The sequence below is a fragment of the Carassius auratus genome, chromosome 44 (assembly GCF_003368295.1).
Source record: "Carassius auratus strain Wakin chromosome 44, ASM336829v1, whole genome shotgun sequence".
Classification (NCBI taxonomy): domain Eukaryota; kingdom Metazoa; phylum Chordata; class Actinopteri; order Cypriniformes; family Cyprinidae; genus Carassius; species Carassius auratus.
In genome coordinates this window covers 11,713,279-11,726,973 of record NC_039286.1, presented here as the reverse complement: position 1 = coordinate 11,726,973, position 13,695 = coordinate 11,713,279, and the positions used below count along the sequence as shown (strand labels likewise).

Sequence of the window (13,695 nt, the reverse complement as noted above, 5' to 3'; positions counted from 1 at the left end):
GTCAGCATCATCACCTCTGACCTCTGACCTCAGGTCTGTCATGTAAGGCACAGATCAATACAAACAGGTTATATCTCATTAATGCAGCTCAATAATGTCAGTCTGATGTGATGCTGTGAGAACACACTCCTCTCAATGAAACACAAACACACTTAGAGTATGTGAGGTACTCTTTTGCATAAAGTACCAATATTAAGTTCGGATAACCTCCAACTTGTCTTAGATCCCCAAAATGTTTGTGAAATTTAAACATTAAAATTGCGATTAAGGAATATGCAAAAAAATATAAGATTTTGTATTCTCTAAACATTTCTTAAGAACGCCCTTATCTTTTTTTCTTAAGATTATCTAATATACCAGAATCCAATTTTTTTTTTTGAGGGAACAAAAATAAATTGAAAAATAGTTAATTATTTGAAAGATACTTGGATGCAACATAATGAGATTTATGCAGTATATACTGTGCATGCTCATCTTTTGCTGGGTATTTACAAAAATAATTAAAAAGCCAGTGGAATAAAGTAGAATTTGTGTGTGAAGGGAACCAAAAATGCATTAAAAAATGCAAAAATAGGTTTTTATTTAGAAGTTAAGTGTAGGCCAATGATATGAAGTGTGCTAGTGTTGGTTCGGTGTGGGTGGTGTCCTGGGGTCAGAGGTCAGTAGCTGTGTTTGGGGTGCGAGGGCAGGTGAAGTGTTTTGGGGGTATGTATGTGGGTTTGGGGGGGATCTGTGGTTTGAGTGACTCTGTGCGTCTGATGATAGCCGTGCGCTGCAGGTGTGGCGGCTCGCTGTAGCTGTGCTGCCGCGTCAGACACGAGCCGCCTGTGATTAACGGACGCTGTGTCTCGTAGATGTTTCCCGCCGGCGCTGACTTCTGGTTGAATCGGTGCTGGCGGGCGGTCGTGACGCCGTTGCCCATCTTTATGAGGACGTGGCGCTGCGAGGAGCCCGGCTGAATCTGCTGAAGCGCGGAGGTTTCGCCCGTCTCTTTCAGGCAGCTGTAATATGATGTTGGGGTGTTCAACGAGCCGGAGTCGCCCGGGAATAAAGATGAAGTCATAATGGTGATAACTGGATTGTGTGTGTGTTTGAATACATCATCGTCGTGGCCCTCCGAGGGCGTGTGCTTGCTGGGAAGCGTCTGATTGGTGGAGTTGTAGGTGTGGCTTCTCTCCCATTGGCTGTTTAAGTTCTTGATTGGCAGCTCGGGCGTCAGATCCGGGGTGGGCAGGTCAGAAACCAGCTCCTCGTCCTCAGTGGTGTGTGGTTTTCCGGGCGTCCCGGAGCTGTAGATCTGAGAGGATGTGAGGTCGTTCTTGTCTGGTTTGGGGTCTAAGAGGCGGTTGAGTTTGGCGAGGCTGGTGAGCGAGAGCGACGCCTCCGGCTCCTGTGATTGGTGGGATCTCTGAGCGCAGTAACAGGACACCAGCACGCCGGAGACGACGGCACCCAACACGAACGCCACCAGCACACACGCCCCCAGGAGAGAGAAGTGGAAGCCGTCGCCGAGACCCGCTGCGTCAGGAAGCTGCTTCACACCTACACACACACACACACACACTCATGTCATTCTCTACGCTCTTTTCTTTTGTTCCTAAATATTTTGCGTTAAGGATTTAAATAAAGTAGATGTGTGTGAGACTGACCGGAGGCTGAATCCACCGCTGAGCTCACATCACTTCCTGCTGCTGACACACAGACACAGAAGAGATCAGCTCTGAGATTAAACATGACAGACAGACAGTATTTATCTCAGAAGTGAAGCATCGCTGCTGTAATGTGACTCACTGATGCACGCGTCAAATGAATGTGACTGGTCACCGTCAACGTCCTGCTCAAAGCCCGCCCTGTTCACACACACACACACACACACACACACACACACACACACACACACACACACAGGTGGTTTAGTTTACGCTCGTCTGGCATCAGGTTGACTGCTGCAGGTCACTCTTACTTGAACCCTGGAGCCACGTCTGCACAGCGTCCGGTCCGCAGCCAGATGCAGTATGGGTCGTGTGTGTGGAGACAGCGTCTGTGCAGGATCAAGAGACCAGGATGAGCTTCTGAACACATACACTTCTATCTGAGTAATGAGATCGCTGTCTGAAGTGACTGAGATAACACAAGGCTGCATTACAGTTGCTCTTGTACAGTCAAATCTGTCTCAAACTCATAATACTTATAATAATATTAACAATACATTTATTTAAACTTTATTTTAAGGAACCTCACTAGTTTTCTTCAATGTTTTTGTTTAAACATTACATTGTAAACAGAACTTCTTTGTTTAGCAGAACATTTATGTTGTATGCCTTTATTTGATTTACCACCGTTTTTTGAGAATACATTTTAATTTAATAATTTGAAATACAATCCGGAAAAAATTGAAAAAAAATAGATCCAGACCAATTGAATTATAAGTTATTTAATTATTATTTATTTTTCTCTTATGTAAATTATTAATTTGTTAAAGTGCTATGAATTTGTTGGACTGAATATAAAAATGGAATACATTTTTTTAAACGGAATACAGAAAAAATTTAACGGAAAACAGAATTTGGGAAAAATGTTACATTTCACAGGGCCTCAAAAATTTAATTAAACTATTAAAATGTAATCCAGAAAAATTCATGGGACCCCAAAAATTTAATTTTTAATGGAATATGAGAAAAAAAGAAAACAATTTTTGGGGAAAAACATTATTTTCATAAGGCCCTATATAATGCATTTTGCTGTATTAAGGTACTGTAAGGGAGCCTTTGTTTTTCAGGGATCCCTGTGTTGTGTTTACTGTGGCGCTGTTACTGGTGTTAGACACTGAACCTGACGTATGTCTGAACGGTGTGTGTTTGCAGCGTGGATTGGCGTGTGTGTGTGTGTGTCACCTCTTGCATGTGCCGTGTTGAGCGCAGCGGCTCAGAGGAACTCTGATGATGCAGCTGGAGAACGCCACAAACAGAGCGTGATGCTCCTGATCCAGCTCCAGACCCAACACCCTCCGCTCTCCGCTACACCTGCAACAATACGGTGAGCTCGGTAAAGAAACGCTTGATGAGAGCAGCTGATGTGTGTCCTGCTGCTGTGACGCTCACCGTGTGGGACTGAACACGCTGATATCCTCCAGCAGTCTGGAGCCGTTCTCTCTCGAGCTGATCAGGATCTTCAGCACACGGCCGTCTTCAGAGCCCAGAAACACAACACTGCGGTTCTGATGAGGACCAGCCGCTGTATCCACCACAATCTGAGTCAGCCTATACCTGCAGAGAGCAAACACATCAGTGAGTGTGTGTGTGTGTGTGTGTGTGTGTGTGTGTGTGTGTGTGTGTGTGTGTGTGTGTGTGTGTGTGTGTGTGTGTGTGTCAGTGTGTGTGTATGTGTACCTGCTGGCGGTGCTGGTGATCAGCGGTTGGCTGTTGATTGATGACACAGTCTCGTCCATCAGTGGATGTGTCTTAATAAATGAAAGCACAGAGTCTGGAAACTGAACAGAGGATGAGTAGGAGGACGCTGAACCTTCACCTGCACATGAACCTGGACTGAACACACACACACACACACACACACCAGTGTCACCTTCATTTATATAGTGCTTTTAACAATACAGTGTGAGAGCAGCCTCTAGTGGAGGAAATCACTGACAGCAGAAACACTGTTGTTCGTTTAGACACGTGATGCTGCATCTCTCTCTCTCTCTCTCTCTCTCTCTCTCTCTCTCTCTCAACACTCTTTGGTGTTAAGTGGTCATGAAAATAATGAAATCTTAATGGTCTTTTTCTTTATGCAAATTTTTTTTTGCAACTCAGATGTCTGTGAAGTAGGGCTGTCAAAATTGCTCAAAAATGACGTTCGAATATTCCCTCTAAAAAAAAACACGAATATTGGAACTATTCGAACATCTGGTGGCGCAGGTTGTCAATGACACGCATTACGTCAATACCAGTACAAAATAATACAAAGACACATAACTACTTGTATAGAGAGTCTATTTAAGTTTAAACATATATGACAATGTATTACCTAAACAAAAACAAGGAAATCAACTAATGTCCAAGACTGCAGACCTCGCTCTCTCACCCTCACGTTCTCTGAGCATAACGGTTTAAATGAACAAACACATTTTTGTGCAAGCAATTTAAGGTCGCGACTGTTGTCCCAAATATAGCAGGCTTCATTCAGTGATTGAAACAAATATTATTAATATAAATTGAAGTTTTACAGCATATAGAGCTGACATTGAATGCTCCGAGCGAGCTGTGCTGTGGTAAACATGGACCTTTTCCTTGACATGAAACGATAAATAATCAAACCTCGGATCCATTGCTTGACAGAACTCCCCGAAGCCTGCCCCATTCGCGATACTGATCGGTCTCATGTCCTTACAAATGAACGAAATTATTTGATCCGTTATGTCCTCATGTCGTGTGGCAGACAGAGCTTGCGGCGGGCGATGCAAAGTAACGTTAAGTGTCAAGACATGACTGTTTAGCTGGAGCTTTAGCTTTTTTTTCGAATATTAATTTTTACCTTCGAAATTCGAATATATATTCTAATTTATAATATTCGTTGACAGCCCTACTGTGAAGCGAGCAGCACTTTCTTATTTCTGTGTGTGTGTGTGTGTGTGTGTGTGTGTGTGTTACCGTGGTTTGGGCACCAGCTCCTCAGGTACAGGCATCCACACTGAATCACTGTTCTTCTGCTCCTTAAACTTCCCATTAAACACTTGCTCAATGTCATCCAAATAAAACCCACACACTGCTGAGCCGGGAATGCTGGGACACACAGACACAGACCGATCAAACAGGTGGTGCGGTGTGTGTGTGTGTGTGTGTGTGTGGTGTGTGTGTGTGTGTGTGTGTGTGTGTGTGTGTGTGTGTGTGGTGCGGTGTGTGTGTGTGTGTGTGGTGCGGTGTGTGTGTGTGTGTGGTGCGGTGTGTGTGTGTGTGTGCGTGGTGCGGTGTGTGTGTGTGTGTGCGTGGTGCGGTGTGTGTGTGTGTGTGTGTGGTGTGTGTGCGTGTGGTGTGGTGTGTGTGTGTGTGTGTGTGTGTGTGTGGTGCGGTGTGTGTGTGTGGTGCAGTGCGGTGTGTGTGTGTGTGTGTGGTGTGTGTGTGTGTAAGTGGTGCGGTGTGTGTGTGTGTGTGTGTGTGTGTGTGGTGTGTGTGTGGTGTGGTGTGTGTGTGTGTGTGTGTGTGTGTGTGTGGTGCGGTGTGTGCGGGGTGTGTGTGTGTGTGCACCTGTTGGTCTGTGTGGTGAAGACCCCCACCACCGCGGGCCGCTGGTTGATCTGCAGGACACTGGTGATGGACTGCAGCACGTCGAAGTAGAAGAAGGTGTCTCCAGGAACAGAGCAGTTCAGACGTGCCTTCAGAAACGACGTCCAGTGACGATCTAACACACGCGTGGAGCCGCCGCTGTCGTTCTTACACACACGTGCCACACGCGAATACACCACCTACAGCAGCAGGAGACATGGGGTAGATACACAACTTTACTTTTACTGCAAACACACTTAATGATTTTAGAATGGAACTGAATGTCTAAATCTTCACACACACACACACACACACACACTCTCTCACACACACACACACACGCTCACCTTCCCAGCGCCGGTGTGCTCCACTGCGATCTCACTGAAGAAGAAGTACACGTAGTTGCCGTATTCGACAGCATGCAGGAAGTGAGGCTCTGTAGAAACAAAACAATAATATTACTCAGTACTTATATCTATAATTACACTGTAACAAGGACACTTTAAAATAAAGTGTAACGCTCGTGATCTGAGGAACGGTTCCTGAAGATAAACGAGGCACCTCTGAGCCATTTGGAGTCGTATTTGACGGTCCTCAGGACGGGACGCCCCTCTCCTCCCAAACTCCTGTAGATCACTGCATCACTGGCCTGGAAGTCCGTCACTGTGGCCGAATAGAAATGACCCCCTGACACACAGACACAGAGACACTGATGAAGTCTGGTGTCCAGCTGACGATCAAACGCTATTTAATCAATCAATAATACAATCATTCAACAGCCTGCATTTGGCTTCACACAAAAAAGAAGCAATACCAAAACAATAACATTGTTCAAAATCAATCAGAACACTGTTATTGTTATTATTTAAAATTATATATATATTTATTTATTTATTTTTACTGTAAACTAAAATGTTTTATTAAAATGTGTTGCATTGTTTTATTATTATTAACAATAACACAACAACAATAATAGCACTACTACTAATATTTATTATTATTATTATTATAATTATTATTATTATTATAGTTGTTATTTTACAGAAAAACTGATATTCAATGTGACTATACAAAACCAAAATACTATAATTGTATAATTTAAATTGTACAAATTAAATCAATAAATGTAATTTAATTATTATTAATAATAATAATAATAATAATAATAATAACTATCATTATTATTATTATTAGTGACTATTACTTTTATTGTTTAACAAAATAACTACTATAACGACTATACAAAAAAATCATAAAAATACAGTTTTATTATTATTTTTATTGTAAAAATGTAATTCTAAATTTTACTATTTACTTTAACGTTTAAAATATTTTGTTAAATGCACATCATTTTATTATGATGTTGTAATGATAACAACAACACTACTACTATTTATAATAATAATAATTTTTTAATAAAGTTTCAGTCGTTTTGTTTTTGTCGTTTTTTATAAATAACTATATTAGTTTTTAATAATTAAATTTTTAGTTATTTTGGTTATATTAGATTTTATAAATTTTTTATTTTAGTAGATTAAGTTAAATTAAGATGAGAAATATTGCAGCTAGCTGAAATAAACTTTAAAAATTATAAACATATATATTTTATTCCAATGTTTTGATGGTTTTGGTTGATAATGGAGGTGTGTTTCAGCCTCTCACCTGCAAACAGTCCTATGTTGGACTGGCGAGACTCGAAGGGACAGCGGGCCTGACCCAGCAGCTCCTGACCGACCTGCTCCAGCGAACTCAACTAAACACAGACAGCAGCAGTGTGAGGAACTGGTGTGTGACTGCGGGACAGATGCTGAAATCAGGCACTCACTCTGTAGTTTCTGCAGGCCGGGTTCAGTGCGTTCGTTCCACACGCAAACAGAGTCTCGTCGTTACGAGGCACAAGAACCTTGATGTAATTATAACACTCATCCTGAAAACAGAGGATACGTGTTTTAAAGGGACAGGTAACCCATACATGAGAAGCCTGTCATTAATCAGAGAAGGATGTCAGATGTCAGTATAAGGAGTTAACATCTCTGAAGGTTCATGACAGAACATCATGAGTTCAGCCGCTCTTCTGTCTGTGGGTTCATCAGAGAGACACATGTTTCGTCCAGCTGTGTGTCGTATCAGATGCTCTTCGTCTGATCTCAGATCTGCTCTGATGGAGATACTCACGCTGTTTCTCCCTCGCACCGCGCACTTGGACACGTCTGTAGATCTCCACGTCAGGATCTGAAAACACATGATATGAAAGCGGAATTTTGTAAAAAAAAAAAAAAAAAAATTATGTAGGGCCATTTTGTTATTATTTAAAAAAAAAAGAAAAACAATTTTATTATGTAATTTTTTTGGACTCTGTGTCATTGGTTACAGTAAATTTTAATAAGCAAAAATCATGTCTAATTAATTGAAACCATGAAACGTACACAATTTAACAACAACGTACTAAAAATAATTTAATAAATTAAAAAAAAGTACACTTTTCGGGATCTATGAAATCGGTTTCCAGAATTCAGTATTTATTTATTTTTTCTGGATTCAGAACATTTTAAAAAGACATTTAATTCGTAAAACTTACGACAAATTATCAATTTATTATTTTAATTTTTTTACAATTTGAGGGATTTCTACCCAGGAATTCTGTGTCGTCTGTTTTAATTTGAAAACTAGTAATAAACAGTAATAATAAAATGAAAGCATAAAACATTAACAATTGAATTAATATTTTAAAATGCAGATAAAAAAAGTGTGTTACCTGCTGTGGGATGATTTTATCGACTGCAGTAGTGAGATTCACAACAAACACATGGTCTCTAAACAGGAGAAAAATCACATTGTGTTTCTCCAGCTGTATTCATTTAAAATATATCACCGTCTACTAGCAGCACGTTTCTTGAAAACTCATCCAATCCAGGCATGTGTTTTGGTGAACAGCCTGATCTTGGACTGAATACCTGGCAGCGATGTACAGCATGTGCTGGATCTGGATCATGAGCTGATAGTCCAGACCCAGACGCTCCGAGCCGTTATTAAACACCAGACCCTGGAAACTGGGATACAGGTGCGAGTCTGTGGAGCACCAGAGACAACACATTCACAAACAAACTCAACTCTTCTTTATAAAACACAAACAGTGTTCACTGATCAACTGCTGTTCTGCGTTTCTACGTAAAGTCTGGAATCAGGATTATTATAGTTAAGAGACAAACACAAAAAAGGCTTTAAAGCACATGAAAATAATATAACAACATCTGATATGTGTGTGTGTATGTGTTGTATTGAGATGACACGCCAGAACCATGACTGAATCAATGTGCGCTGTACTGTTTCTTCAAAAGCAGATCGTCCACAATCAGACATCATAATCACACACAGACATGAGTGCAATAAACACAATCACTCCTGTCAGTCATGTGACTCACCTTCCACACGCACCACACTGATTGGCTGCAGGTCCCTGGGGAAGGGCGTGGCAGAAGCTATGACTGGGAGGAGCCAGGCTAAAGAGACCATCGTCACGACAACAGAGTAACGCCATGACCTGTCAATCATCTGCAAAGGAAACCAGACACAGACAGAAGAGCTGTTGTGAGATTAGTCTCCGCAAAGATGGATGCTGCATAAATCAAAGACAAAATCTTGGAGTCGTGTGGACGGACTGGTAAATCAAAGCACATGGATAATAAATGATCCTATAACAACCTGAGATTTAAAAACTGATTGGACCTGAAGCTAATCTGACAAGAGGCTTTGAGTGTGTGTCGGTGGGAGACACTTTAGCTAATTAATGGCTAATCAGAGCTAATCTTCCATTAGACAGATGAAGCGGGACACAGGAGTCGGGGGTATAATCTGGATTTTCTTCTGTACAGGATTATTGAATTAAAACATTTATATACTAGAAGCTAAAACGCTTGACATCCTGAATTCTCCATTCACTAAACTGCATTACAGGCCTGTAATTAACTATCATTCAGGCAATTAATAAACCACAGATAGCCAATTACACAGATTACTATACAAAACGTTTAAGTGTCATTTACTGTAAAAGAGATAAACACAAAGCATCTGACAGTTGGCATGAAATTAGAGAGGAAACACCTCAATATTTATTCTACAGAATGCAACAAATATACATGTATATTTTTGGCATTTTTGCGATTGAAGAGTATGTTTAAGAAATATTGAGAGTGTGTTACTTGCCATTTCTAATTTGTGAAATTAGCTTGAGTTTCCAGCCACTAAATACAGTCAAAACCAGATCAAAACAAGCAAAAACAGCACATTTAAGAGCTCCAAGACCAAGTCAAGGAGGAAATACAGGGCTGATGAACGCTCAGATAAGAAAACATTCTTCCTAAAGCAATGACTGCAATAACAACAGAGAAAGAGTTCACGTTTAGTGCTATATTTGACACGTTTTATTATGTTCTTTGGGCTCATCTGGTGAAATCTCTGTCACGTTGGATGGGAACATTTGACAAACGAGTGTTTCTGAGCTCTGGCACTTTGAGCTCCGGGACATCAACCTCTCTGGCTTAAATCTATTCCAGTCTAGCTTTGGCTAATGTTTCAGGTCACTGTCCTGCTGGAAGACAAACGTCCCAGAGCTCCTGCGATTTACAGCATGCATTCCTCCGGTATTTGTGTATTAGTTTAGCAGACCGTGACGCACTGAAGTCATCATACGCAGCGTTACAGAGAAGTCCACTCTCAAATAAACCTCAATGACACTAAAACAACATTCAATTGTTATTTAATTAGGGTTTCAGATTCATTTTTATGAAATGAGATGTTGCATCATAGGGTCATTTTTCCCCACCAGATTCTCAGATTGAAATTTCACTTTAAGCATCATTTAATAATTCAGAGACAGAAGTCATATAATAAACACTCAGATGTTGTCATGATGTATTTTAACTGTGCTGCGTCCAGACTGTGCGGAGATAGATTTACAGGACTCGGAGATATAGTAAACACTTCGGGAATGTTCCTCCGTCCTGCTCTTTTCCAGGAACTCTTCAGTCGGAGTGGTTCTCTGGTCTGTAGTTTTGGACTGGTGTGTAGTCAGCCGATGACTGAACAGAGTATACAGGAGACTCAAGGTGGTTTCAGGTGATGCAATGCTACTTTTCTCCAAATCTGATGGAGAAACAAACTCATCTACATCTCGGATGGCCTGAAGGTGGACTCTTTAATTTTTGGGTGGACTTCTCCTTTAAGACGTGAAGAAGTAGCGGCTCTCACGCTCTCAGTAAAAATACTCGGCACCTTTGACATAAAGCAGCCGTTTGCTTCCTTCCAGAGCCCAGACATGTCTCTGATGTTTCCTTCTCTTTTAACTTGCACTGGCACTCTTGGACCCAAAAATATCCAGTGAGCGGTAGTTTTAACGGTGGGTCTGTGTAAACATGCTAGCTGCAGAGTTAGCGGCCGTTCACACACAGTGTGTTTTTGCATTCCACCGCGCAGCATTTTCATTGTTTTTTCTTTCTAAACATGCACTAGATGGACGGCTTTGACTGTTGAGCTTGGGCTACACAACTATTGCAATGTCTCGCACATAACAATGCATCCTAAAAATGCACTGCTTAAGTTAAAATTTATTAAAATTGAAATAAATTTCCCATTCCACTGCCCTGCATCTTCCGTTTTCAAAAGCAAAAGCATCTTTTGTGCAGAATGTGTTTTTGGATTCCACCGTTCTGCTTTTTATTCTTATGTAACTGTGCGCTAGATGGATGTGTTTGGTGCGCATCCTGCATCTTTTGTGATATCTAACTAAAAGTAGTTCAACTTTTAAAACAAGTCATGCTTTTAAATGTGTTTGTATATGAATGGCTCCCAAGCGCTGTATTTTTAAGATGCTGTTGAGTTCAGATCCCTTTTCATTTGAACTAAAAGATAAATATATATTTTTTAATCACTCTTTTATATTTTCTCCTTTTTTTGTTCACTAGAAAACAAAACTAATTTGGTTAATATATACTAATATTCTTCAAAATATATTTTGTATTCAGCAGAAAAAAAACAAGTCACAAAAGATTTGTCATTTCTGGGAAAACTTTCCCTTTGACCCCCATGTTAGGGTTAGTTAGGGTGAGGGATAAACTATGACTCGAACCCCAGCTTTCTCCCTAATGACCTTCATGATGTGGAATTCAGGGGGAGTCAATTCGGTCTTTCTCTCTCTCTGTGTCGAGATCAGAGAACCAACAGAAACTCTACAACTGTTCCAGGAATGCTGGAGTGGGCCGAGAGATAGAGAGAGAGAGAGAGAGAGAGAGAGAGAGAGAGAGTGAGAGAAACATACGATGAACAGGAAGAAACAGGGCAAACATGCAGAATACACACACTACAGATAAAGGCCAACACTAATACATTACATTAATAACTAATACATTTGTAGTTCAAGACGTAGATTTACAATTTATATTAAAGATTTAGTTCGTTTCATGTAATTTACAATAACTACTGATACATTTGTAGCTCAAGACTAACATATATTTTAGATTTATTTAATTTAATCTAATAACTAATAAACATGTAGCTCAGGTAACATTTATAGCAAAGCTTTAGATGAATGTTTAACATTTATATTTAATGTTTTAAATGTACAGTTTACGTAATTTACACTAATAACTGTGCGACTTAGGTTTACCATTAAACATATGTTTAATGGAATTTACAGAAATATTTTGATCAAGACTACGATTTATATTTATCGTTATATTTTGATTGGGGTGTAATAAAATATTGATACACGTGAGTATCGTATCAAAATCGAGTATTTTGTTTGGTGATACTGTATCGATTCTCAAAAATGCAATATCGATATTTAAAAAATATATATAAAATTATACGAGATTCGTGGCAGTTGTTACATTCTTATTTTATATCCAAACATTCTAATATTGCCTACAATTTTTGCGTATCAGGGAGCCGCTGTCATTTATCGTATCGCCAGATTAATTCCGATACACAACACTAATTTAGATTTACATTAGGGCCGGGACTTTAACGCGTTAATTGAGATTAATTAATTACACAACAAAATAACGCGTTAATTAAGATTAATTAGTTACAGAAACAAATTTGCCGCATTTTTAATAATTTATTTTTGCACCGCGGAACGTTTCTCACTGGATGAGTTTCGGCGGACCGATTATACTGGAGCACCAACTAGCGTTCGCATATCACCGCAGCACATGATCGAACCTCAAGTATCACCTCAACGCAAAACATATAGCAGCTAGCGTGGATTTAACACTTTATGTTGAACTATGTATTATTTTGTTGGTAAAACTGGCAGTTTATGTTGAACTCTTTATTGTTTTGGCCAAGGTTATTGAGAGTTGGACTTAGTATGTTATGGCCTCTGAAGCAACAGAGAGATGTTTTCTAATAGTCAGGGTTTCCAATGTTCTGAATGTAATTTACAGTATTGTGTTATACTTAAAAAAAAACTTTATAGAAGGTTCCAGCACCTATAAGCTTCCTGAATTTCTGAAATGTACTATTTCTAAATTGTTTCTAAATATGCTATTGCTACACTTCATGGCAAAAACTGCACTGGTCTGCTAGACTTGGTTGAACAAAAATAAACAATATTTTGTTGCTTAAGCTTATGTATTCAGTCATTATTCAATGGTATAATATAAATCCATGTGAAAAAAAATTTCTCTCACTGTTCTCAGGTCAAATATTTATCTGCGATTAAAATGCGATTAATTTCGATTAATTAATTACAAAGCCTCTAATGAATTAGATACATTTTTTTAATCGAGTCCCGGCCCTAATTTACATTAAATGTTATGTACACTAATATCCAATAAATCATTTTTTTTTTACAATGTAAATTTACCATTTATATTAAATATTTAGATGTACGTTTAGTGTAATTTACACTAATAACTAATAAATATTTGGATAAATATGGTAAGAATTACAATTATTTTTGTAATTTATATATACATATTTTTCTTTTATTGACACTAATATCCAATAAATGTGTTTCTTAAGGTGTAAATGTACAATTTATATTAAATATTTAGATTTGTTTAATGTATTTTACACTAATAACTAACTAAACATTTGGATCAAGACTTAGATTTACATTTACTTTTAAATTAAGATGTACATTTTATAACATTCACACTAAAATCTAATAAATGTGTGGCTTAAGACTTAAATTTACCATTATATTAGAGATTTAGATGTACATTTTGTTTTTCATTCAGAAAAAAAGAAGTTTCTCTCCAAACCAAATTAAACTGACCTTCTCAAAAGACCTGGAGGAACTGAAAACTGTTTAGGTCATATTAAAAATCATAATTGTATAAGACTGAAGGACGTCATGGTTCAGTTGACCTCTGTTTATGTTATTACTCACTCTTTGGGTGGTTTTCTCCTGACTGGCGCTTTATGTTGTGCG

The 13,695-nt window shown here is 39.0% G+C and overlaps 1 protein-coding gene across 3 annotated transcripts in view; it reads right to left on the bottom strand.

The window, feature by feature from the left end:
* Positions 1-561: 561 nt before the first annotated feature.
* LOC113062493 (semaphorin-6D-like) overlaps positions 562-13,695 on the bottom strand; it is a 13,631-nt gene continuing 497 nt past the window's right edge. Inside the window, exons 2-18 of one of the 3 annotated variants that reach the window (XM_026232386.1) lie at positions 8,684-8,813; positions 8,216-8,330; positions 8,017-8,074; positions 7,437-7,493; positions 7,087-7,188; positions 6,924-7,014; positions 5,823-5,948; positions 5,609-5,697; positions 5,244-5,461; positions 4,650-4,781; positions 3,390-3,545; positions 3,102-3,266; positions 2,895-3,023; positions 1,964-2,041; positions 1,792-1,850; positions 1,650-1,691; positions 562-1,542 (exon numbers count right to left, since the gene is read on the bottom strand). In XM_026232386.1, coding sequence (XP_026088171.1) covers positions 653-1,542; positions 1,650-1,691; positions 1,792-1,850; positions 1,964-2,041; positions 2,895-3,023; positions 3,102-3,266; positions 3,390-3,545; positions 4,650-4,781; positions 5,244-5,461; positions 5,609-5,697; positions 5,823-5,948; positions 6,924-7,014; positions 7,087-7,188; positions 7,437-7,493; positions 8,017-8,074; positions 8,216-8,330; positions 8,684-8,813 — 2,637 coding nt within the window. In that variant the 3' untranslated portion in view covers positions 562-652. Of the gene's footprint in view, positions 1,543-1,649; positions 1,692-1,791; positions 1,851-1,963; positions 2,042-2,894; positions 3,024-3,101; positions 3,271-3,389; positions 3,546-4,649; positions 4,782-5,243; positions 5,462-5,608; positions 5,698-5,822; positions 5,949-6,923; positions 7,015-7,086; positions 7,189-7,436; positions 7,494-8,016; positions 8,075-8,215; positions 8,331-8,683; positions 8,814-13,695 lie in introns of all 3 variants that reach the window. The other 2 variants (XM_026232387.1, XM_026232388.1) reach the window with 2 other exon arrangements.